Here is a 26,877-nt window from a genome sequence, read left to right as displayed (position 1 = left end):
AAAATCTAGACAGCCTGGTGTATTAACATTGAACAGCATAATTGTCCAAAATTATTTATATAATTATCAAGAAATACATGTTCCAAAACTTCCAATGAAAACTAGATAGCCTGGTGTATAAGCACTGAACAGCACAATTATCCAAAATTATCTATATAATTATCAAGAAATACATGTCCCAAAACTTCCAACAAAACCTAGACAGCCTGGTGTATAAGCACTGAACAGCACAACTATCCAAAATTATCTGTATAATTATCAAGAAAAACATGTCCCAAAACTTCCAACAAAACCTAGACAGCCTGGTGTATAAGCACTGAACAGCACAATTATCCAAAAATATCTGTATAATTATCAAGAAATACATGTCCCAAAACATCCAAGAAAACCTAGACAGCCTGGTGTATTAACACTGAACAACACAATTATCCAAAATTATTTATATAATTATCAAGAAATACATGTCCCAAAACTTCCAACAAAACCTAGACAGCCTGGTGTATAAGCACTGAACAGCACAATTATCCAAAATTATCTATATAATTATCAAGAAATACATGTCCCAAAACTTCCAACAAAACCTAGACTGCCTGGTGTATAACCACTGAACAGCACAATTATCCAAAATTATCTGTATAATTATCAAGAAATACATGTCCCAAAACTTCCAACAAAAGCTAGACAGCTGAGGATTAACATTTGGCTTGTTTCCTTCCACTGTCATCTTATAGGGGGTTTCACGGTTACAAAGGAGTTACTGATCGTAGCGCCTAAAATTACCTCCTTTAGCTCCAATGCGCATGCCCACAAAAAATTTCCAGTTCCGGATAGTTCACCGTCTACACTTGGTTAGCGAAACATAAAGTCAACAAAGGAAGGTATCTTAGCTGTACTACAGATCATCATGGTTAAACCAATGAATCAGTTATATTGTCAAACATCTTTTATTCATACTAGGAGAATAATTATAGACATTAAATCAGATAATTATATTCAGTGTCCATACTTACATTATATCAGATAATTAAATAATATTTACTTTCCATACTTAAATGATATCAAATAATTAAATTAAATACACTGTCCATACCTAATGATATAAATTGATTATCCATAATTTCAAATACATTTGTAGGAACATTTTACTCTGTTCTCCGATTTTAAACATTTATTGCACATTGTTTGTTATATAACTTTAACAAAAACTATCTCAACATAATTGCATTTTTCATATGTTGATATATCCTTCTTTCTCTGTTATTTTCGCAAGGCTAATAGTTTGTTTATAATACGAGTTAAGAAAGTTATAACACAAGTTCGATAAGAAAATTATAATATGAATTCGATACGTCAGCTGATTTCTAAAGCTGAATATTTTAAGCCAGAAACATTTGTTTTCTATAAAAAAAATGGAACATAGTATTTTAATGTATTCAGAAGAACTTAACAAAGCAATAATTACATTAACTGTCATAACGATAAATGAGTGTAATTAATGCAGACGGAATATGTATTCATATTTGGGTGTAAATATCGTGCAATATTCAGATTAAATAACATACCCAATGACGTTTTTTTCTTTCTGTTTCATTTTCTTTTTGACTTTTTAAACATCAAATATCAAACGGTACATGCAGTAACTTTCAGCATGATTTTCTTTGCTTATGCTGACGTGTAATAGGCCTAACTCTCAAATTTGCTGGGGTCTTTAGACAACATTTCTGATTGCCACCAGCAAATTCATCTAGAACAGACTTCTTAAAATTAGTTTATTTCTGTTTAACTTTCCTTGCATCAAATACGTAATTTTTAAAGATCCAATTATTTCACAGATTCCGTCATATTATTTTGGTTCGCCTTTTAAATCAATATTGATCCACGTGACCGAATGTAAAATTGCAAACAGTATGATTTAAAAAAGAGACTGCTTGTAAGAACATACTCTAAAAGTCAATAATAATACTCACAAATATTCATAGTTGTTGTCTTTATGTATCAGTCACTCTTTCTAACTTAGCATCATTTTATACTTGTTTTTAACCAGAAGTATGTTTATGTACTATACGTATGCGAACACATATTCATTCGAGGATATACATACCCATGCACCAGATGAAAGAAGACAGACATACATACAGACAGACAGACAGATAGGTGAGAGCCACAAATGTCCTATACATGCATAATGTGTCTAACATCATATTTCTCCAAATTGCATACTCTAAAATTTCCAACCGTTCAAGGAAATAAGATTAAAATAATCATCAAGGAGACTCGTACGTGCACCTGTCTGTTCAAGCGTGGTTGATATTTGTGCATTTTGAAAAAACTCAAGTTATTTCATGAAAAATATAATGAACAATAATAGAAAAGCCAAGGAAATAAATTTAAAATAATCATCAAGGAGACTCGTATGTGCACCTGTCTGTTCAAGCGTGGCTGACATTTGTGCATTTTGAAAAAACTCAAGTTATTTCATGAAAAATAAAAAGAACATTAATAGAAAAGCAACAGTCTAAATCAATAATAAAAACCTTAAGAAGTTAGAATTTTTTTTCTCATTGTCGTTCAACCTCCATTAATTGCTATGATTGAAGCTGTACAAAATAAATATATTTTCATTATTCTTCAAGCGAGATAAATAGCAATAACTTTTTACGCAGTGATACATTTTCGCACAATCAAATAATACAAACTAGAGCATAAGGTAGTAATGGAAAGATAATGAAGTTCTGAAATGGGCAGATAATATTTATTTGAAAGCTGGGAGCAGCGCAAGTTAGTGAAAAAAAATAAAAGATGTAAAAATAGTTAATCAAATATTGATAGAATTTCTTTTTAAGATAGTGAGATATCGATCCTGCTTGCATAATGTGAGCGGTCTGTCAGATTTTCTGCCATCTTAATTGACTATCCGGAAGTGAGTTGCACTGATATGCCCTCTGGTATTTTCAAGGGGAGATAATAACCGTGAAACCCCCTATATCAACAGGTTATATCTGTAACGATACTATTGCCAGATACAATATTGTGATTTATCTATGCACTGATTATATCAGAATAGTCTGGAATGAATATCAGGAATCCAAAAAGATCCGATAAATTCTAAGGCATTCTGAAATTCAATTATTTAAACATACCAGGCCTGTGGCAGAGGGGATTGGCTGACCCATCCTGACTCAAGACAAGCTCTCTCAAGTTGTCACAGAGACCCAGACACTGAATGACATGTGATGAGGATGCCAATTTGTTGCCATGTAGATCAAGTGTAGATAGTCTGAACTCTGGCCCAGCTAGATCCTTGAAACCTGTGAGATCTTCTATCTGATTATAACTGAAATTCACCTTCACTAGAGACCTGAAAAACACATAAAACATTATTCTAAAATGGTACATGTAAATATTAATTTCATTTTTAGTTTGGGTTCTTTCTATATCAATTTCTTTCCCTACTGAATAAAGATTTATGAACCAGTCACCAGTTTGTCTGTCCATCCACTGGTTCCTGACAATCATGTAACTGAAATCCATTAGTCCATGACTCTCCTGTAACTGCAATTTTTCTGAGAGGGTTCCATTGTTTTCATTTTGAAAGTTTGGATTTTCATGGTGAGAATACCTCGAGCCATAGTAATAATAATAATAATGATAATAATAATAACAACAACAACAACAACAACAATAATAATATTAATAATAATGACTTTATTTAATAAGGGTAACACAATTAGCTAAGAACTAATCTACCTTGAGGCCCTCATACAAAGGAATTTATTATTTTAGCTGCATCTCTGAAGCCACTGGATATACTGGGTTTCGAAGAAGGAAATAGAGTGGGCATTTCTAATCTCAGCTGGTATAATATTCCAGGGCAAAGTTGCAGAGTATTGGAAACTTATTTTAAATAATTCCTTATCTGGTTCAGGAATTTTATACCTTTTGGTAGACATGGATCGCAGGTGGGGAGTATTGCCAGGTAGCCTATACTGGAATAGTGATTGTAAATATTCAGGAGCACTATTATTGGATATCCTGTACATTAAGTTTGCTTTTCTCAATGGATTCGGTCTTGAATAGGTAGTATTTTAAGCTTACCAGCTAAATTTTCCTTGCTTTCTTGATTGATTGATATTAAGTCCAAATGCTCTTTTTTGAAGATATTCCAGCTAATCAGTCACATCATTGCACTTACCCAGTAATGTATAAGCTTACCAAGATTTTAGTAATAGCTCTCTCTTTCTCTCTGTCTCTGTCTCTCTCTCTCTGACATTAATAACAAATATATCATTACCATAACAAACCAAAACAAAAACAAATAGTCTGTTTTCGTAAAAGATAGTTTGTTCAGTTTTAGGGGATGTGTTTTAACAAAGTTAGAAAATATTTATAAAATTTTGTATGTATATACTGTTAGCAGGATGTGGGAAGTAATCCATTTGAATGCAAGTGGCAGTAATCCGTTTCAATGCAAGTGGCAGTAGTCCGTTTCAGTGCAAGTGGCAGTAATCCGTTTCAATGCAAGTGGCAGTAATCTGTCTGAATGCTAGTGGCAGTAATCTGTTTGAATGCTAGTGGCAGTAATCTGTTTCAATGCAAGTGGCAGTAATCTGTTTCAATGCAAGTGGCAGTAATCTGTTTCAATGCAAGTGGCAGTAATCTGTTTGAATGCTAGTGGCAGTAATCTGTTTGAATGCTAGTGGCAGTAATCTGTTTGAATGCTAGTGGCAGTAAATAGTCTGGCTGAAAATTTGTATGGAAAATTTGCTATAATATGCCAACACATCAAAACTCAGTTGTAATCTTGCTAACTGGTATGGAAAATTTGCTATGGTATGCCAACACATCAAAAGTCAGTTGTAATCTTGCTAATTGGTATGGAAAATTGGCTACGGTACGCCAACACGTCAAAACTCAGTTATAATCTTGCTAATTTGTATGGAAAATTTGTTACGGTATGCCAACACATCAAAACTCAGTTGTAATCTTGCTAATTTGTAAGGAAAATTTGCTATGGTATGCCAACACATCAAAAATCAGTTGTAATCTTGCTAATTTGTATGGAAAATTTGCTATGGTATGCCAACACATCAAAACTCAGTTGTAATCTTGCTAGCATCCACATAAAGATGACACAGTAATGGCAAGAAAGCAGGAACTGATATGTAAGTCAGCATAATTTTCCCTCTTGTAAATCAATTACTGTAATAGACACAATTAACTGGGTACTGTAAATCAATTACTGTAATAGACACAATTAACTGGGTACTGTAAATCAATTACTGTAATAGACACAATTAACCGGGTACTGTAAATCAATTACTGTAATAGACACAATTAACTGGGTACTGTAAATCAATTACTGTAATAGACACAATTAACTGGGTACTGTAAATCAATTACTGTAATAGACACAATTAACTGGGTATTGTAAATCAATTACTGTAATAGACACAATTAACTGGGTACTGTAAATCAATTACTGTAATAGACACAATTAACTGGGTATTGTAAATCAATTAATGTAATAGACACAATTAACTGGGTATTGTAAATCAATTACTGTAATAGACACAATTAACTGGGTACTGTAAATCAATTACTTTAATAGACACAATTAACTGGGTATTGTAAATCAATTACTGTAATAGACACAATTAACTGGGTATTGTAAATCATTTACTGTAATAGACACAATTAACTGGGTACTGTAAATCAATTACTGTAATAGACACAATTAACTGGGTATTGTCAATCAATTACTGTAATAGACACAATTAACTGGGTACTGTAAATCAATTACTGTAATAGACACAATTAACTGGGTATTGTCAATCAATTACTGTAATAGACACACTTAACTGGTTCTGGTGATGGAGATAAGCTAACTTTCCAAATTACTGTGATAACAGGAGTTTAAAATTGTTATGTATATGTAACTGAAAAATAAGTCTTTTGGGTGTCCAGTGGAAAAATCGTGAATGAATTGGAAAAGAAATAATGTGCATAATGACTAAGACAAAGTGCTAATGTAAGCTTTGTAAGCTATGTGTATTTGGTGTAAAAGTGCAACAAGGTTTTACTTTTTTCCTAATCCCCATCTTTGGGATGGGATAAGTTTTTAATTATATTTTTCAAAAGGGTATTTTGTGAAATTACTCCAACACTAGTTGAAGGGTTTTTACTAAAATGCTAAAGTCTAAATACATGCAAGTGGTGATGTCTAAATACATGAATGTGGTGATGTCTAAATACATGAATGTGGTGATGTCTAAATACATGAATGTGGTGGTCTAAATACATGAATGTGGTGATGTCTAAATACATGAATGTGATGTCTAAATAAATGAATGTGGTGATGTCTAAATACATGCAAGTGGTGATTTCTAAATACATGAATGTGGTGATGCCTAAATAAATGAATGTGGTGATGTCTAAATACATGCAAGTGGTGATGTCTAAATACATGAATGTGGTGATGTCTAAATACATGAATGTGGTGATGTCTAAATACATGAATGTGGTGATCTGTAAATACATGAATGTGGTGATGTCTAAATACATGAATGTGGTGATGTCTAAATACATGAATGTGGTGATGGAAAATAAGACTTTACAACTCATCCTCCTTGCCAAATTTGTTGGATACAAAGTATTCTGAGGATGTGTCAAAGGATATCAATACAAAAACATAAACATGTCAAAATGAAGACACTATTAGGAAAGGTACATCTATACATCATTAAAAACCACTAAAACAGCATAGTTATAGTGGACTTGTATATTTTCATTTGTATTAATTTCTGAAGTTTTCCCAAAACTTACATTTTTGCCAGTACATGAACTCAGATTGGATAAGGCAACATATTGTTTAAACTAAAGGATCACTAATTGTTGGATCTTAAATTCTGTGGTCTGTAGCAACCACAAAAGTTCCATCTATACTCACCAACAAATCAAGCCCAAAATGCAAACAATATATACCCTGATCAGCTGTAGCAAAATGCACCTGCAGATCAAAGTCTATGTTGCATGTTCATCTGATTATTCCTAACAAACTGCAAAGATGCAGATCTGCTGGCACATTATGTGATCACACATCTAGATCTGCTGCAATTCGCAGTTGGACTGAACTAATAAGCAAGTACAAAAAACTACTGTAGTGCCCAAAATAAATAGCGAATTCACATTAATTTTATGTGGATTTAAATAACTTGTCCAATATACCTTAGATTTGACAACCCTTCCACTCTTGAAATCAGATTGCATGACAAGTTCAACGTCCTTAGAGAAACGAGACCATCCAAATTCTCTATATAAGCAATATGATTTGACGACAAGTCCAAATGTTTTAGAAGTCTTAAGTGGCTGAGATTTTCAATTTTAGTAATGTAGTTGCTGTGAAGGTTTAAAACTTGGAGATGTGAGCGAAGTGGGACATTTTTCATGGACTGAATTCCTGAATCTATCAGGCACAGCTCATTGGAATCCAAGTCAATTCCATCCATTCTGAATACTAGGCAACGAGATCCAGTTTTTCTACGTCATCTTTCCATCTGATGTTTCACAGTGAAAGGTACCCATTAAAACCACTGAAAAGAGATAGATGAAGTGCAAAAAGTAACATTTTTTTAAAGTGCAATTTCAATACATCTAAAGATTTATCTTAAAATGACCTTTAATAAAACTGACACAGGCATGTAGTACAATTTTTAATGAGGCATTTACTAACTCAACAAATTCAGTACTTTGATTTAAATGTTTCAAATTGCAGCGTGCCCAATTAACCAGCAAGTTTGAAACAGGTACAGTAACTTTTCAAAAAGTTTGCTTCTAATTCCAATTATTACTTCAACAACTTATATTTGCAAATACTGAACTCACCAAATGACCAAACCAACAGTCATAAGTATATTGGCAAAAGAATACAGAATCATGTGCTTAGTAAAATCTGTGTACAAACAGTGAGTGCAACATAAAATTAAACACATGTATCTTGATACTTCATTCTTGAGAAAATGTCACATGTACATGCATTTTGGAAGTACTAAAAATAGGCTGGACTAAAGACTGTATCTTCAATAGCATTATGTATATTTCATTGTGGGAAACTATTAAGAAAACAACATAAAAGTGACTGGGGTTAAAATCATTGCATTTCTTCGTATTCTTTGTTTTAATAACTGAATAAGTAGTCCATGCAGTCATCAACTCAAAACAATCATAACAATTTCCTACTGAAAATATTAAAGTGATTTTGCTTTCTCATAATGTTCAGAGGCCTCGGAAATGTTTATCACACATATTTGGACACAAATGTTTTATCTGGGATGAAGAAAATCACTTATGCAGGAGTCCTCTTTACACATGCAATAGCTCATCATAAAAATTCAAAGACTTACCAGCCATGCTTCTCCACTGTATACATGAGATTCAGAATGTGCTAAAGTTGCTAGAACTGATAGTTCAGATGGGACAGTAAGCAAGAGTAAGAAGTGCATGATGCCTGGCTTAGTGTTTGGAAAAAGTTCTTTTGTTGGATTGACAAAATTCAATCTCACTCTGATGGACAAACAAGAGCTTTGTCAGTGGTGTAAAGTTTGGAAAAATTAAACTAAATGGAAACCACTGGTTCTTCTAATCTGGTCATTTAACTACTTATTTATGCCCAACATACTTCTCAGGGGGGACTGCAGCTTTTATTGGTGGGACTCCTATTTTCACCAAAATAGGAATAAGGGACTCTTAGTTTTAATATCCTAGCAAGACCGCTGATGTTCACCCTTAAATTTGGTAATTTAAACACGTCACTGCGCACTCCAGAATAGAGAGTCAAAAAGATTTAGAGTAACATGGAGATAAACACACTACAGAGCTTGAAAGTTTGTTGGGAAATTCTTTAAAAGTGTGTGAATATTATTAACATAAATGGGATTTAACAAACTCAACAATGACCAGCTTTAAAATATTACGCATGATTATTTTTTAACTTAGCTGAAATTTAAGCGCGATTTTTGAAAAACGTGAATCTTGTGTTCCGTTATAGACCTATTACACATTCAAAGTTTCAAGCAGAAATCTACTTAAGCGGATTTATGTTTGAGTAATTTACAACAAAAAAAAAAATGTTTGAAATAGCTCTTAGTCAAGTCATGTTGACTTACAATAGCACAGAAATAAGTTTATATGAAAGACTCAACCGTATATCTGTATGTCGATGTGTATCTCGAAATTAGATAACACATTATCATGACCCTGCAAATGCATCTTTTTATACAACTGCGCAAAGTTTACGTTCAACAACTGAAAAACTATGAGTGTAATAAATATATGCGTTATCTGTTTTTCTTCTCCAACCAAATATTTTAATAGTTACTTTGGAAACAAAACGCAAACGTCCATCTAGGGTCAAGTTTTTACATGCCGCTTTTTGGTACCATAAACGCATATTGGTTTCCGTGCAGATATCGTAAAACTTTCCAAACATTTAATCTCATTTTTACAACCAAAATTAGTTTTCAGTAATTGCAATCAAGAACAATAGGCTTCTTTCTAATATATGAGAAATGACATTGATACAAAAAGAAGTCAAGTTTACGACATATTGAAAACCGTTTGTAATATCCCTGAATCAGGAAGTAAACAAATCTTGTTGACAGAATGGCTACGAAAACGAGAATGTAAGTTACCAAGAGTTTTGTGTTGATTTTAATGTAAATTATATGCATTATTTATTCTACTTGAGGAAAAGACTTTGAACGAATTGAATGAGTGATTGTCCAGGGTATCAGCAAAAGTAAATCAAGGGATATGTTAAAGGGGCAGGGGACAGTTTTTATGTATAATAAAATTTAATGCCGCAATCAGTGACCTACTATTAAAAAAATCGTAAAAAATCAAACACACAACTGAGGTCAAAAAGGTCCATATTTTTGGGATACCTATATTAAAACAAAGCATAAGAATTTTATCCACTTGACCAAAGAAGTCAACGGCAGTTCATAGCAAAAGTTTATGCACCCCAACTCCAAATTTCTACCTGCAAGTTTCATGTCCGAAGGTCATTTTTGACAACATGTGATGCTCACAGTGCAAATACAAGCCCTTTTCCTCGATGACACTTCTGCAAAACAGTGTGTACTAAACAGGCTTATGCAGTTGAAAATAGTTGTCATCCAAGCCGTTTGTGAGATATTCTACTTGCCCCAAACCCATGTGTTTACTGCTATGGGAAGCTAGCTCTTCTTCCTAACTGACTGTTGGTATTTCACTATCAACATAATGCAGAGTAACTGTGGAAGGTGTATATGCCTGACATCAATTTCAAGAACAACACAAGCCCGAAACACCTAGTTCACAAATATATCCATATCTTTAAATAGTAAGCAATCACACTATAGCCTTAAGTTAAGAAATTTGCCAGGGGCCAATTTACGAAACTGAACCCTGCCACCTAAGTGAGTGATGGCTGATGAACACATGATTATATATTCGAGAGTCCTCAGTTTAGTTTTGTTGTATTTAAGCAAATAGTTTTACCTTTATAGAAATATACTCAATTCACAATCAATTATGATAGCATAATTTCATTTGAAACAGTAGCTTTTTTTGTAAAGCATTTGTATCAAATATCAGTGACATATTCCGCATACCCTTGTTTGGATGCTTATAAGCAGATGACCTTTTATGAGAAAGCTAGTTCATTACATCATGTGCTATGGCGCACTTGAGATGGATCTACTTCTTTTAGTGTTACACGTATAAACCAAAAGGAGTAGGCCACCCCCAGTAACATTTAAGGAAGGGTGTATATTTATATAATAATGATAACAGTAATGACTTTATTTAAAGAGGGTAACACAATTAGCTAAGAACTAATCTACCTTGAGGCCCTCATACAAAAGAATGTATTTATTTTAGCTGCATCTCTGAAGCCACTGGATATACTGGGTTTGTAAGAAGGAAATAGAGGGGGCATTTCTAATCTCAACTGGTATAATATTCCAGAGCAAAGTTCCAGTATACTGAAAATTTATTTTAAATAATTCCTTATTTGGTTTGGGAATTTTATACTTTTTGGTAGACATGGATCGCAGGTGGGGAGTATTGCCAGGTAGCCTATACTGGAATAGTGATTGTAAATATTCAGGAGCACTATTATTTGATATCCTGTACATTAATTTTGCTTTTCTCAAATGGATTAGGTCATGAATAGGTAATATTTTTAACTTTCCAGCTAAATTTTCCTTGCTTTCTTGATTGATTGATATTAGCCCAAATGCTCTTTTTTGAAGACGTGCCAGCTTTACTGTTTTTGTCATTTGAATTACCTCATACTGTATTACAGTAGTCTAAACAGTGTTATACGTAACTGTTATAAAATAGTTTTCTGTGCCTTTCAGGGAGAAAATGTCTTATCCTACTGAGAAGCCATAAACTTGAATTGACTTTTTTACCGATATGTTTGATATGTTCAGTCCATGATAGGTAATTATCTATCAAAACACCAAGTAGTCTATCATGACAGACCATTTGCAGATATTTATCCTTCAATGTCAGTCATAGTTCATCACTATCAAGATTAATGTCCTTCTTTGCCGTGTTGAGATACCTAATATTTTAGTTTTACCAGTATTTACCACCATATGATTGCATGTGCACCAGTTGTCCAGTTTGTTAAGGGCATTCTGCAAAGAAATTTTGAGTTCATGCTTTGTGTTTGGAATGCATAGAGATCTGTAGATGACATTGAGTCCCTTAGTAAAAGTGGTTGGTCATTAATAAATAAAATAAATAGTAATGGACTTAGAATTGAGCCTTGTGGGACTCCACATCTAATTCTTCCTGGTTCATATAGAACATTATTTATATAAACATGTTTTCTCTTTTAAGTATGCAGTAAACCAGCTGTGTTTTCATCACATTAGTAGATTTTCAGTTTCTTCAAAAGGATTTCATAATCCACCATGTCAAAAGCTTTCCTGAAATCTACAAATACAGATCCTATTATTCTACCTTGGTCAAGTGCTTGAAGCATGATTTATCAGTTAGGGAGATCAAGGCAGTCTCACAGGAATGTTTCTGACTAAAGCCTGATTGATTAGGGTGTAACAGCAAGTGTTTGGTTAAATATGACGTGAATGAGTCCTGGACATGTTTTTCAATCAATTTTGACATGTTTGGTAGTATTGAGATTGGTCTGTATTTATCAGCATCATCCTTAGAACCAGATTTGTGAATAGGAGTTACTTTTGCAGTTTTCCATACTTTGGGGACAGATGAGGTTGTAATACTTAAATTAATTATGAATGTTATGCTATCTACAATAGCAGAGGCAGAAGATTTAATGAGTCGTGGACCAATCTGATCAAGTCCCATAGCTTTCTTGGTATCAAGTTCACTGAGACATATTTTAACTAAGTTTTTTGATACTGCTGGGATAGAGAAACATACCTTTTTAGAGATTTTGCTGCTGCAGAACTTTTTCATTTCATTAAAGTTGTTTTCTATCACTGGTTCTTTAAATTTTTTGGTAATGTTGGTGAAAAAATCATTGAAAACATTTGCAGTGTCAGTGTCACCAGTGACTGTGGTGTCATTTATCAGAAGTGAGTGAATTTTTTTGTGTGATCTTTGTGTGCTCCTCCAGTGAGTTCACTGAAGACTTTCCAAATGGAGTTTGTGTTGCTGTTTTTGTTTTCAAGCAGTGATTGATAATAAAACTTTTTTAGCTTTTTTATTCATACTTGTTATTTTATTTCTCCATACTTTATATTGTGCATGGTTTCCCATAGCATTGAATTGGTCTCATGTTTTCATAGCATCTAGGATTTCAGCAGTAAGCCAATTAGGTTGGATTTCATTCTTTACATACTTTCAGTGGTGCAAGCTTAGAGACTACATCCATAAATAAGTCAATCCACACCCTCAGAGCTTCATCTATGTCATCCAAATTTTTTATCATATTCCATGGAACTTTATGTAGGTCATTGAGAAATTGTTTTTCGTTAAAAGTTTTGAACAATCTGTAAGTGATCGTTTTGTGTGTATTTTTCTTATTTCTCTTGCATTTAACCTTTTTGTCAAAAAAGTAGGATAGTGGTCACTAAGACCAACATTAACACAAGCCACGTTGTCTGGTAGGTTGGTATAAATGTTATCAATAAGAGTGCTTGATTTTCTGTTACCCTTGTGGGCTCATTTACCATCTGGTCTAGGCCTAATAATTCAATAAATTCCATGCAGTTGTTCCTTATTTGAGTATTGAGAAGGTCCTTATTTATGTCGCAGAGTATATATGATTCTTTCTCCTATGCAAGAACATTTTCCATTTGTTTCAAAAAGTTTTCATTCCAAATTGCTTTGGAGGAAGGTGGCCTATAAATGAAACCAACTAGGAATGATCTTGCATTATTTTGAGAAATTTCCACCCAGATACTCTCTATTTCATGTGACTCCAAGTCAAGTTGCCTTTCTGCATTTACATCTTTCCTAATGTAGACAAGACCTCCGCCTGCTGTCTCTCTGTCCCTGTGTAATGGTTTATTGTAGCCTTGACAGTGAAATAGATTATCATTGTGGTTAGCATTTAATTTGGTTTCAGTGAGTCCTAAAACATGTATATTATTTTCATTGGAAGACAACATTAACTTAATCTGGTCTATTTTTCCCACTATACCTTGTACATTTGAGTGACCTATGTTAAAACCTTTTGTATTTAGTTTCATATCAATTATATATATATCATCATGCAATGAGGTAATCACCGAAATTGTCTCCATACTACTTTTATCATTCTGACACCCTATTTCTATATTTAATTGTTCATATATATTAGCATCTTCAAAGTCACATACAGACCCTGAAAATCCATTAACTTTTGCATTTTCAATAGTTTCCACTGAATAGTTAGAGACAAGAGTCTCACTAGGTACATTTTGATTTGTTATAAATGAATCATTGGCATTCTCCTCTTTGCCAGCTTCCTAATATGTATAATACATTGATTGACAGAGTCTTTGTTTTTGTCAAAATTTATGGCATCTGAAGCACTCAATCTGTTTGCCATGATGACATACCTGTGTCACATGCCCAATTTTTTGATGACATACCTGTGTAACATGCCCAGTTTTTTGATGACATACCTGTGTAACATGCCCAATTTTTTGATGACATACCTGTGTAACATGCCCAGTTTCTCCAGACAGTACTCATCATTATTGTGCTTGAAAATGGAGGCATACATGTTAATTTTTCTCAGTAGCTGAGAGGTTCTTTTCCTATTTAAATGAATTTTGTCTCTGTGGTAGAGGCTTAGGTCAACATCCTGGTTCTGGAGAAAGAAAGATGTGTATTGTGGAATGTACTATAGGTTGAAGTCTTCACATAGGTCAATTATCAGGTCATTGATTTCTTTCAACCTGGTGACTGTACCAGTGGCCTAGTGGTTAGAGCGTCCGCCTTGGATGCAGGAGGTCATGGGTTCAATCCACGGCCGAGTCATACAAAAGACTTTTTAAAATGGTACTAACAGCTGCCTCGCTTGACACTCAGCATTAAGAGGTTAGTGTTAGGACTGGTTGGCCTGGTGTCAGGATAATGACTGGGTGGGACATCATGCTACATTTCTGTGTCATGATGCCCCAGTGCTACACATCACTATAAACTGTTACACAGCAGACATCATTGCAAAATGATGAAAAATTGTTAAAGCTACATTAAAAATCCAAATCACACACACTCTTTCACCCTGGTGTCCACATGAGGAAGTAGTCCTGATATCATTATTTTACATGTATTTGGGCTGCAATACCTAGCAGCATACAGTAAACTTTCAAAATCTGTTCTGATTTGATTTAGTGACCTTCCATCACTGGCATCATTTCCACCTACTAAAATAATAATTTGGTTGTATTTGGTTAGGTCAGTATTCATTATTCTGTCCATGATGTTGTCAATTTTTGCACCTCTTAGAGTCAGTACATTTGTTTTAAGAAGTCTCCTTGGTATTATACTTTTCAATATTGAGGAGCCAATTATTAGAGTCCTATCTTTTCTGGCTTATGATTTCATGTGTTGGACTCTGGTTTGTATTTTAGACACATCTCTTGGAGGAAGGGGTGCTGAAATTGGTGTCTCAGTTGTGTGAGCTGATTGAGCTGATGTTGATACATTTGTCTGAGCACTGAGAAATGCAGTTGTTGGTGCAGGCAACAGACTTGTCTGAGCTGAGGACTATGGTATACACTTATTGCTATGACACGTGACTGAGAGGGGGGTACTGTGTATCATAAATCAGGACCAACATATAAAAATACACACTTCTTAAATCCTGGCTGCATTAAACAAACCACAAATATAATGTTGTGATACTAGCGCCTGCTGGAAATGGGAGGGGGGAATCTAATGTCACATGACCCAAAAAGCATTGGCACCATCAGCTAGGAATATATAAACTTAACAAATAAGACACAGTGATTAGTTAAAAAAATCAACAAGAACTATTCCCTCTGACAAGTTACAAAGATAATGAAACCTTCATATTTATATGTCACAGCCCAGGTTATTGCTTGGTTAAATAAATAGTAGACAGTGTAGATTACTCAAAGATAATATCTTGGTTGACCAGAAGATGTATACCCTTAAGACAGTTTATACGAAGTGAATTGCCATATAAACTTACTTAAGCGATGAGCCCAACTACAAACTGCAAAGACCCAGATCTGCCATCACATAATGCACTGGTAGATTTGGGTCTGTAGAGTTTGTTAGGAGTAATCAGTAGAACAAACAACATAGACCTCGATCTGCAGGTGCATTATGCAACATTGGCAGATTGGGATTTTTGTTTGTTTTCAGTTTGACTCAACTTATAAGCAATTATAGACAGTATCGACACAGATAATAAACTGCCACTTAGATTTAACATGAATAAACTTGGGCTTTGAGAAAAGAGAATTGATTTTTGCTGTTTGTTTATTCAGCTGATATTTATTTGCATGAAATGTGTGTAAACCAGTGTTTGTTATTGTTATTGTCTTTGTGTGTTTATGTGTTACAGATTCAGTACAGTGATGTCCATTGTCCATATACACAAGTTGTTTTGTTGTATGTATGGTGAGTGAGTAGCATGTGACTTGCTTCCTTTGCAGCACCTGCCAGTTTCTATTAATAAGTTCCATATTCCATTGTTCACTCCTCCAATGACTCCAAGAGTCAATTCCAACATTTATGGGTGCAGTAAGTTACTCAATATTTTGCAAATGGTATCAAAGACAATAACATTTGTACATCAGAATACTACATGGTGCTGGTAAGTTTTTAGGAATTACATTATGATAGTTTTTTAATAATTCCAGGTCTTATCATGTGTGATGGATTGGATAACTTTTAATTATTTCATATGTATATGTTGTAGGTCTTCTGGTGATTATTTTTCTTCATCACCACATCTGATTAAACCCCAAGAACCCATGGGGGCGTAACTTTGTTATTTCTCCCATATACCCGCAATAGGTATTACATGTGTTCAGTGATATTAGTGTTTTGAATAGAATAGTATATAGTTCTTATGATTAACAAATCAAAACTGCAAGGAACATGTTTTAGTTTATTTATGAAACAGCGTATATTTGAATCAGACATGGTAATTGATTTCGCACATGCTGTATATACTCACTTATAAGATGAGTCCACTGCAAACTGCATAGTCCCAGATCTGCAGTTGCTTATGTGCCAGCAGATCTAGGTCTGTGCAGTTTGTTAGTTGTAATCAGTAGAACAAACGGCATAGACCCTGATCTGAAGGTACATTATGCTATGGCAGATCAAGATATTTCTTTATTGCAGTTTGACTTGTTTCATATATGTGAGTGTATATGGTACACATAAACATAGTATAGTAGAGTACTTTATGTTGGATGTTTTCAGGTATTAATTGAGACATATTTCAAGAAAAATATGACTTCAAGTACCGGTACCAGTATTTGGATTTTTCAATATAAAGTTATCGAGTACAGTTGTTGTTGTTGTGGTTGTTGTTGTTGTGGTTTAATGCCATTTTTCAGCACGAGATTTATATGGCGGCCAGTGTAAATGGTGGAGGAAGAACCCAGGAAGATACCGGAAAGAACCACCGACCAACGAGAAGCTACTGGCAAGCTTTCTCGCATATCCACATTGGCTGAACCCGAGACGAGAACCTACACAGACAGAGGTGAGATGGCAATGGTCTGAAATGGTGAGTGCTTTAGACCAATCAGTCACTCAGTTGAGTACAGTGAAGTCCAGTTAGAAAAATCTTGGTTGGTAAACACTTATCCACCCACAATAATGGCTTGGCTGTGTTGATAGATTAAATGTGTCTAATACTCAAGCTTATTCTAGAAACTTTCATGATTACTGTGTTTTCCAAATATATATTGTGTTAATTTTTGTCCATGATTGTAGATTGTAACTGTAATTTGTAAACAACATATTACTTAGCTAACTTTTGTCCATGATTGTAGATTATAATTTAACATAATGATCATTTGTAAATAACATGTTTACTTGGATTTGAATTCAGGACCTTGGTTGTTCCATTGGAATTCCTATGGTTTACCCAATATTTTCAGGTTCTTTGCTAGAATTTAAGTAAACAGACCCAACCTTGTTTACAAATTTGATGGAAATGCCATTGGAAATGATCCAAGTCCATGGCATTTTGTTTTGTCATAAGTCAGGTGACAGTCTGCATATAAGGAAGACTAAGTAAACAATTATTCATTCCTCCTTTCAGTATCAGTCTGGAATCATTTACTGTTGTGTTCAGGTATAATTACTGGCTAACATGTTGTATTGAGGAATAGCTGCATCTGATTCATCAGTTTTTACATGCTTTCATGATTTGGATTTGAACAGACTTTGTTCTCTTTGCAGACCATGTTATGACTGAATAAAGAACATGCAAGATGTGGGACTTCTTTAAAAAACGAGGTCAGAGAAGGTCTAGGCGCACATCGCAAAGACATAACTCAAGAGGATGTGACCAGCATGATTTGTTTGTACCATCTTTTCAATATCAATTCAGATTTTACGGCTCATCTGGTTTGTATCTTCCAGTATCGATGAATTACAGAAATAAGTTTTCTGAAACTGTATCCATGTTTCATCCTCACATACCCAAATGCCTTGGGAGAATTAGCTGCTCAGACCTTCTTATGGGAAACAGAGTGGAGGATTATTTTACCTATGTATCCTCAGGAAGTCAGAATGAGAATTCTACCTGTTCTCCTCTCATTGAAGGACAAAATGATTCCAGCTCAAATGGAAGTGATGTGGACACAGTAAGCGGAGCAAGTATCAGTTTGGAAGAGGAGAATATCAGCATCACAGATGGATACATACCTGTCATTGAGGCTCCCCCTAATGGCTTTCCAGGGGAGTTACCACCTAGTTATGAGGAGGCAATGGGCCTTGCTGAAAGATGGAGCGATCGGAGCTCGTGGTGTGTCTCAGAATCAGATATCGATTTTTTATGGTAATATATAAACTAATGTTTATTTCTGAAAGGAAAGACATGTGTATTGATAATCAAACTAGGACTATCAGACTAAGTTAAGTATTTTTCTGCAGAACATTGTTTTTGTAGATAAGCTGGCTTAGACCTGGCTGTATGAATGTCAGTTTTATGCACACATTGGTTAAGTTTTGTGCTGATGTAATTTCATACATTGTGGTGGAGAATCCCTGTACTGTGAACACGTTTCAAGTTGTTGATATATTTATAAATATAGGGATCATTATTTAAATAGGCACCATATATGCTTGCTTATTAATCAAGTCAAACTGCAAACAGCATAGGCACTAATCTGCCATCACATTATGTGCTGGGAGATCAGGATCTGTGGTTTTTTTTTCGTTTCTACTGATTTCTTCTAACATACTGCATAGACCCAGATCAGCCAGTTTGCAGTTTTCTCTACTTACATGCAAGTATGCCAGTATATGATATTGGATATATTGCCTCTATTTTTCCTTTTCTACCAGAAGCATCTGAAAAATTTCATTCTTATAGTGTGTATTCTCTTCTAGAGTTAATTGGTGAAATATTTTTTCATATTTTTCGATTTCTATGCAAGCTCCCATAACGTCATTCAGTACTTGAATATATGTGCCTATAGAAGTTACACTTGTAGCAAGAAAAACAAATATTTTGTTAACTTGAACAACAAATGGAAACTGTATTACCTTTCGGGGACAATTTTATTTTTTAATTGAAAGGTAATGCGGTTTGTTTTTGATAAAGTTATCTCTCTTTCACTGTCTTGTCAGCAATGTCTATAGCTTGTTTTAGGGATGGGGTCAGACACCATGTTATATTTTGCATAATGTTAAAAAATTATTTTATTGAAACGGAAAGGTTAATCCTAAGCCTACTGTTCTCTGAAATTGGTGATATTTTTAATGATCATCAAATTAACATGGTTGACACTGAGGTGAACTTATGAAAACGGGTGGGGGGAGGTGGGCTAAAATATGAATTTAATTATCTAAACTTTGATTCATGATATATAACAAAAAGAAAATTTTTGCTTGTGTGTAAATACTGAATATGTTTCATATTGCTAAAATATATATTTTTGTACCACATGATGAAACATGTCCAGTATTAATGTTACAAGGAAAATGAACTTTCCTCCATTTTTTCTGAAAAAAATTATGACTCAGAGTAATTTTTTCATCATTGGTACTATCCAGTTTGAAGTACAAGGTGGAATACGAGTCATTAGTAATGGATGTAATATACCAGGCTCCACAGTCAAGGGGTGTGACGTTTGCAAAGGAGGCAAAACAACTAAAAGGCACACTCTAAGGTTTGTGAGATAATACACACACCAATTTGCATAGAATATGTTGAATAAGTTCTGAGCAACAATGAAGCTACAAGGATGTATTATAGTGAAGATGAATTTTGAAAAAAATGTGCAGAACTCCATTAAAACTGGACCTAAAAAGACAAAAACTTTAAAAGTCATATCTACTTGTAATATACAAATCACATACCACATGGTATTGAATTATGGATAAGGATTGCATACCTTTTGGAGGTTGCAAGAGGTACTAATTAATGGACAGATGGATGGATAGAAAAGATTATAAATATGGCTTCTGCAACTTAATATACAGCTCTAGAAAAATGTATGCATGCTTCTTTTGACGCATTGCATGAAAAAATGCACTATACATGGTCAAAGTTCATGATTATTCATGCATAATGCAATGTCTTAGATTCAGTACAGTATTTCATGGTTACCGTCACTTTACTGACATACATAGAGAATATTTCAGAGAACTTTACCATCTGCACTGTACTCAAAACTCAAAATGCAGTATTAACAGGCTGTCACCACTCCTCATTGTAAAGTAAATAAATGTTATGAATTCCAATGCAGTCAGAATTACATGTACTTCTAAAAGCTTGCCTGGAAATTTATACTTTAACACACAGTTTGGATATATCAATATAATATATACTGTTGCGGTGAGTAAATTCTGTTTTGTTTCATTTTGACATTAAAATGAACTTTAGAATTTGCAGTAATGGTCCACAATCAAAGATGCCTACCATGATTTAAGATAGAAAAACCTTTAATTTACTTTTTTTCCGAAGCTGCTTAACAGAAATAAATTACAGGAGTAGGTGCTATAAAAGTAAATTTTAACTGAATTTCAGTACAGAAGTTTGCTCTTTGTTGTACAAAGATTCATTTGGTCTTGTTATATTCAAATTGGCTCAGATTTTTGTCAGATTCAGTTGAAAACAAGTGCCATAAACAATTTGATGCTGGGTCTCCTGAAATAATGTTACCTTAGATTAAATGACATCATGGATTGTTATTATTTGTTTTCTGCACTTGATATTTAGCAATTAAGGTGCATATATATGTTCATTTACTATTTATTGGAACGGCAGTTGGAAAAGTAGAATTTTCTCTCTTTTTTGTTCAAATGAATGTTTGTGTGTGTGTGTGTGTGATCTGCTTAAAGAAATTCTGCAATTGTTACCAATTTTTAATACTCCACTTGTTTGCCTGCAGAATCATTTTATTTCATATAGTGCATGTAAAGACATGAAAAACACTACCACATTCAGACAAGGACTGTGTTTTGTTTCAGGCTTTTTTGTTTTGCTTTCAGCACAGTTTCTCAGACTAAGCTTTGCAATTTGTAAATAATTGTTTTAGTGCATTTTATTATTAATTTTTGTATCATTGGTATGCATTTATTATTCTCACTTTATTGCATTTTCTTTCATGCATTTTGAAAATGAATCAGAGAGTCATATACAGTATTTGGAAAACAAGTACAATAAGTAAATAGCCTCATAGTACAATAAGTAAATAGCCTCATAGTACAATAAGTAAATAGCCTCATAGTACAATAAGTAAATAGCCTCATAGTACAGTAAGTAAATAGCCTCATAGTACAAAAAGTAAATAGCCTCATAGTACAATAAGTAAATAGCCTCATAGTACAATAAGTAAATAGCCTCATAGTACAGTAAGTAAATAGCCTCATAGTACAATAAGTAAATAGCCTCATAGTACAATAAGTAAATAGCCTCATAGTACAGTAAGTAAATAGCCTCATAGCATAAATAAATAGCCTCATAGTACAATAAGTAAATAGCCTCATAGCATAAATAAATAGCCTCATAGTACAATAAGTAAATAGCCTCATAGTGCAATAAGTAAATAGCCTCATAGTACAATAAGTAAATAGCCTCATAGCATAAATAAATAGCCTCATAGTACAATAAGTAAATAGCCTCATAGTAATATAGATCATCTTATTGGGGTGAAAGCAATTCATTGATATATCGCTGAATTAATACTTTTGCAGTAAAGATACTCATATCAATACAAGAGATGGAGAATCGATACAAAACTTACCATATGCAAGTTATTTTAGTCTTCAGCAATCATGAATAATTATTATTAGTTTGCCTTGACTTTTTATTCTTTAAAGTTAGAATTCATCTGAAACAGCATTTGCAGCTACAGGCACTCATTTTTGTTAGTGAAAACTAAAATGACTTGAGAATACTCGCTCTGTTAAATTAACAAAAAGTGATATAGTTCATAATCTGCACCCCCCCCCATTCAATGCTAATTATCTTAACCCAGCAGTATGTTCAGCGTAAAGGATACATTCTAAATGTGTTCCACATGCATAAAGGATACATTCTAAATGTGCTCCACATACATAAAGGATACATTCTTAATGTGTTCCACATGCATAAAGGATACATTCTAAATGTGTTCCACATGCATAAAGGATACATTCTAAATGTGTTCCACATGCATAAAGGATACATTTTAAATGTGTTCCACATGCATAAAGGATACATTCTAAATGTGCTTCACATGCATAATGAAGTACTTTATTCATCGTTTGATAACTACTTTTACATGAAGTTTCCAAGTTGAATTGTATCTTGTCTGCTTTGGTCAGTTTGATGGCTACACTACTGGCTTGTCACACAGTGAAATATGTTACACTGACCTCTCATTTGGTGGTTATTGCTTGTTCCTGTACAGTTTAACCTCCAATCATTTATTGATAATGTAAGGTAGTTAACTGAGATACTGTTCGGGTGAACAATTGCATGAATCATACAAAATTTGTATCAATTCACACACTTGGAGAACAATGATGCACAAGAAATCCCACAAATTAGTTGAAAGTCCTGCATATGAAAATGTGCTCAGTGATGTATACAATTTTTATTTAACCATTCTTGTCACAATATCTGTTTTTCAAGCAGCAACTGTTTACACATCAAGCATGATATGAATGTTTTATAAACTTAATTTGATTTGCATATTGTGCCCTGGAATAACCACTATGGCATAGTTTGTACCTTCCATAAGAAAAGATTTGTAAATGCATGTTTAAGATATGGGCTACCTAAAAAAATCAAAATGTCTGACTCCCGGCATGGTTGATCTTCACATTACAATTTCGTTTGGCAAATACTGGCTAATGATAGTGATGATGGCAAACATTTTTAAAGTTATTAAGTATGTGAAATTATTGGAGCTGGGAAAGTGTTAATGGAGAAAGTGATTTTGAGCCTGAAATGGTGTTAAATACAAGTCAGATATACATGTAGGATAAACAAATATATATGTCATGATGGTCAGTCTCCCTTTATTTCGAAAATTATATGTAGAAAGGGCAGAATACTGAGCCTAATTCAGGTACAGACAATTTAAAAGTAGAATGCAGTTTCCATTTCTTTTATGAATCATTTTAACCCTACATATCATATACTACAAAACCATGTATCCATATCATGGTTAAAATAAATTGAAGAAATAAGAATGAAATTTTTTTAAATTAAGAAACAAAGATATTTATCAGAATAACTCACGTCTGCACAAACAGGCTATGGATTTGATTGGCTAAAAACCCGAATATAGCATTATGGAAGAAATCTGGCATAGTAGTCAGTAAACTACTGATTTAACAAAGGAAGTTTATGTTAGTGAAAATTCCTAATTTGGAGCAGACGTATCCAAAAGATAATATCTGTGAGCTCTGGAAAATTGTACATAACAGTCACAAAGATCAGTTTCCCAACATATTCAAGCTGACAAAGCTAGTTATGTATATGCCCCTTCAGAAGGAACACACAGCAATATTCATACACAGATAAGGAACAGAGTAATTTGCTCAGAAATAATTAAGAGATTAACACTTATAAATGTACATCTAAAGATGACATCTTTTAAAGGTTTTAATTTCATTGGATGTTTAAGAAAGCAGATCAGGAAGGAAGAGATACAGATATTGAAGTATATGGTAAATATTGAACTATAGCCATTTCCCCAACCATCTTTTCTAATCCCACCATATTTCAGTGACAAAGGAGGAGGTCTCCCTTAAGATAAAATCCTGGCAGCATCTCTCCATAAATTGTACATGGAATTGGAATTTCTCTTTCTATGCAGAGATATTTAACCAGTGAGTGATGGTTCTGATGGAATAAATAAAATTAGCACAGAATCAACAAGGGTGCAGACTTCAAACCTCTCAAGTTTATCACTTTGTGCAAAATTGTTTTTTTTTTTTAAATTATAGAAAACGACTGGGTGTTGTCAATAGTTTTCCTTCTTCACCAGCAAATACAAGTACTGTGGCCATCTGCAGGAACTACACTGTCATAGATTTTTGGGTATTTATCCTCATTCCCATGCCTAGTTTGTTCTAGATGAGATTTTCTTTGCATGAGGAAATTTCTTTTTTTCTTCTGTTTTGAAGATAACATTGTAATGTCTTTTAAGTTTAAGTGAGATATAAGAAATTGGTAAAAAGATATTTTCAAAGCATTCGTGCCATGCAAAACAAAGGGTGTGATGGCTAGAGTGAGCTAAATGGAGCCTACATTAAAAGGCCTAAAATATTGAATAAAACTCACTGACAACCTACAGGTAGTCTGCTGGAAAGTATTTTTGTTATATTTTCATCAATGAGAATTGCATATAAATATATGATAACTCTATGTCTATCTGTAATCTGTATATTGGAAATAGAACCAGTATGCCAATATATATAACAGAGCAACGCCTACCTTCCAAAGATGGAAGACCATCAAGTTTGTATGTGTATCAATATGTATCATATAGCAGGCTGTGTATTATGAATTGTATCAATACATAACACAAGTGTATTGTTTCACCCATACCATCTTATTATATTGGTATGGAGCCTCATAGTAATACATACTTTCTTGTTACATTGGTATGGATCTACATATTAACACATACCATCTTGTTACATTGGTATGAAGCCTTATCATAACACATACCATCTTGTTACATTGGTGTGAGGCCTTATCATAACACATACCATCTTGTTACATTGGTGTGGAGCCTTATAATAACACATACCATCTTGTTACATTGGTGTGGAGCCTCATAATAACATCTTGTTACATTGGTATGAAGCCTCATAATAGCACATACCATCTTGTTACATTGGTATGAAGTCTTATAATAACATCTTGTTATATTGGTATGAAGCCTCATAATAGCACATACCATCTTGTTACATTGGTATGAAGTCTTATAATGACACATGCCATCTTCTTACATTGGTATGAAGTCTTATAATGACACATACCATCTTGTTACATTGGTACGAAGTCTTATAATGACACATGCCATCTTGTTACATTGGTGTACAGCCTCATAATAACACACACCATCTTTTTACACTGGTATGGAGTTATAATAACAACTACCATCTTGTTACAGTGGTGTGGAGCCTCATAATAACTCATACCATCATGTTACATTGGTATGGATCCTCATAATAACCTATACCATCTTGTTACATTGGCATGGAGCCTCATAATGGCACAGGCAATATTGTTACATTGGAATGGTTATGGTTTTCATTATAGTTTTGATATTGGTCTTTTATATACCTCAGTATAAGGTAACCTCAGTATAAGGTAACCTCAGATTTAACTTAGTCCACTTTTGTGGTTGCCTATCACAGGGATGATGTGGGGAAAGACTTTATCAATGCAGATATTCACCAGAGAAATTAAATATACATAGAAGTGGTGTAACAGATGTACATATGTATTCAGTGCTACATCATTTCCACAGAAAAACCTATCATCTGTCAGGATAGAATCATCAGCCACCTTGTACAGTGTGACAGTTACAAATGATTAATACCAGGATAGAATCATCAGCCACCTTGTACAGTGTGACAGTTACACATATAAATGATTAATACTAGGATATAATCATCAGCCACCTTGTACAGTGTGACAGTTACAAATGATTAATACCAGGATAGAATCATCAGCCACCTTGTACAGTGTGACAGTTATAAATGATTAATACCAGGATAGAATCATCAGCCACCTTGTACAGTGTGACAGTTATAAATGATTAAGACCAGTATTCATACATGCTCATTCATCATAATTTACTGACCATCATTGAGGCAATGTGTATCGAGAAATGAAGGAAAGTATTTTTTTGTATATTGTGTTGTTGATACCAGTGTATATTAAGAAATAATGAAATAAAATTTTACCAGAATTAAACAGTGATCGGAGTTGATTTTAGCCCAACTAATTTAAATGCAGTGCCTACAGTTCCACCTAGAGTACAGTGAATGTCACATTATATGTCATCCCATGTTTTGTTGAAACTAGTAGAGCATGGTTGACTCTCAGTAAGTGGGTCTCATTGACAGGGACCTTTTGTCAACATATCCAGTCTTGAACTAAAATTACTATGCAGAAACTTTGAATCATAGTATCACTATGGTGACCTCTAACCTCTAGATCCCAGAATCTATCAGTTGTTTTATTACCCAAAGTGCAACCCATACACAAAGTTTGGTCAAGAAATTGACTTGGGAATAAAAGTTATTCTGAAGGGAAAAAAAACATATGTAACTCTCTGATGATAGATTAGATGAATTAAGGGATGGCCTGTTGTCTATAATCTATACATCCATCAGAACAAGTATCCCAGTATACTTAATATACATTGTGTGCTTGACATTTGTCCATGATTGTAAGTTGTAAACAGTATGTTTACATAGAATTTGAGTTCAAGGCCAACCTTGTTTACAGTTAGACTAGGTTTTTCCATGGGAGTGCTACACATTCTATTATATTACAGATTAAGTGGGAAAAATAAAAATAAATAAATATATATAGGGATTTCATAAATAATTTATACATGTTTTGTGTCAGTCTGTGGGAATCCATTTCAATCACAGTTGTGTTGTTGACTGACCAACTCACACCATTGAGGCAAAGAAAAGTACAATTATATCTGTGAGGAAGACTGTTGGAAAAAC

The 26,877-nt window shown here is 33.8% G+C and overlaps 2 protein-coding genes across 5 annotated transcripts in view; one reads left to right on the top strand and one right to left on the bottom strand.

Annotated features, from left to right (window-relative positions):
- The window catches only part of LOC149779943 (leucine-rich repeat and coiled-coil domain-containing protein 1-like), a 476,629-nt gene extending 467,185 nt beyond the window's left edge, over window positions 1-9,444 (bottom strand). Inside the window, exons 1-3 of the mRNA XM_089936640.1 lie at window positions 9,374-9,444; window positions 7,225-7,589; window positions 3,141-3,358 (exon numbers count right to left, since the gene is read on the bottom strand). Of these exons, the coding sequence (XP_089792766.1) occupies window positions 3,141-3,358; window positions 7,225-7,505 (499 nt within the window). The 5' untranslated portion in view covers window positions 7,506-7,589; window positions 9,374-9,444. The remainder of the gene's footprint in view (window positions 1-3,140; window positions 3,359-7,224; window positions 7,590-9,373) is intronic.
- Window positions 9,445-9,616: 172 nt separating this feature from the next.
- Window positions 9,617-26,110, top strand: LOC149779942 (uncharacterized). Of its 4 annotated transcripts, XM_089936637.1 has the most exons (3): window positions 9,619-9,677; window positions 15,096-15,236; window positions 17,917-26,110. In XM_089936637.1, exon 3 carries the CDS (start codon window positions 17,949-17,951, stop codon window positions 18,519-18,521), a length of 573 nt encoding a protein of 190 aa, XP_089792763.1. In that variant the 5' UTR covers window positions 9,619-9,677; window positions 15,096-15,236; window positions 17,917-17,948; the 3' UTR covers window positions 18,522-26,110. The 4 variants fall into 4 exon arrangements, with proteins under 4 accessions (XP_089792762.1, XP_089792763.1, XP_089792765.1 ...); XM_089936636.1 differs by lacking the exon at window positions 15,096-15,236 and having other exon boundaries at window positions 9,617-9,677; XM_089936639.1 differs by lacking the exons at window positions 9,619-9,677; window positions 15,096-15,236 and adding an exon at window positions 15,243-17,212.
- The last annotated feature ends 767 nt before the right edge of the window (window positions 26,111-26,877 follow it).

This window comes from Sinohyriopsis cumingii, chromosome 16 (genome assembly GCF_028554795.1).
Source record: "Sinohyriopsis cumingii isolate HCF-2022 chromosome 16, ASM2855479v2, whole genome shotgun sequence".
NCBI classification, from domain to species: domain Eukaryota; kingdom Metazoa; phylum Mollusca; class Bivalvia; order Unionida; family Unionidae; genus Sinohyriopsis; species Sinohyriopsis cumingii.
This window is presented reverse-complemented; position numbering and strand designations above follow the sequence as displayed.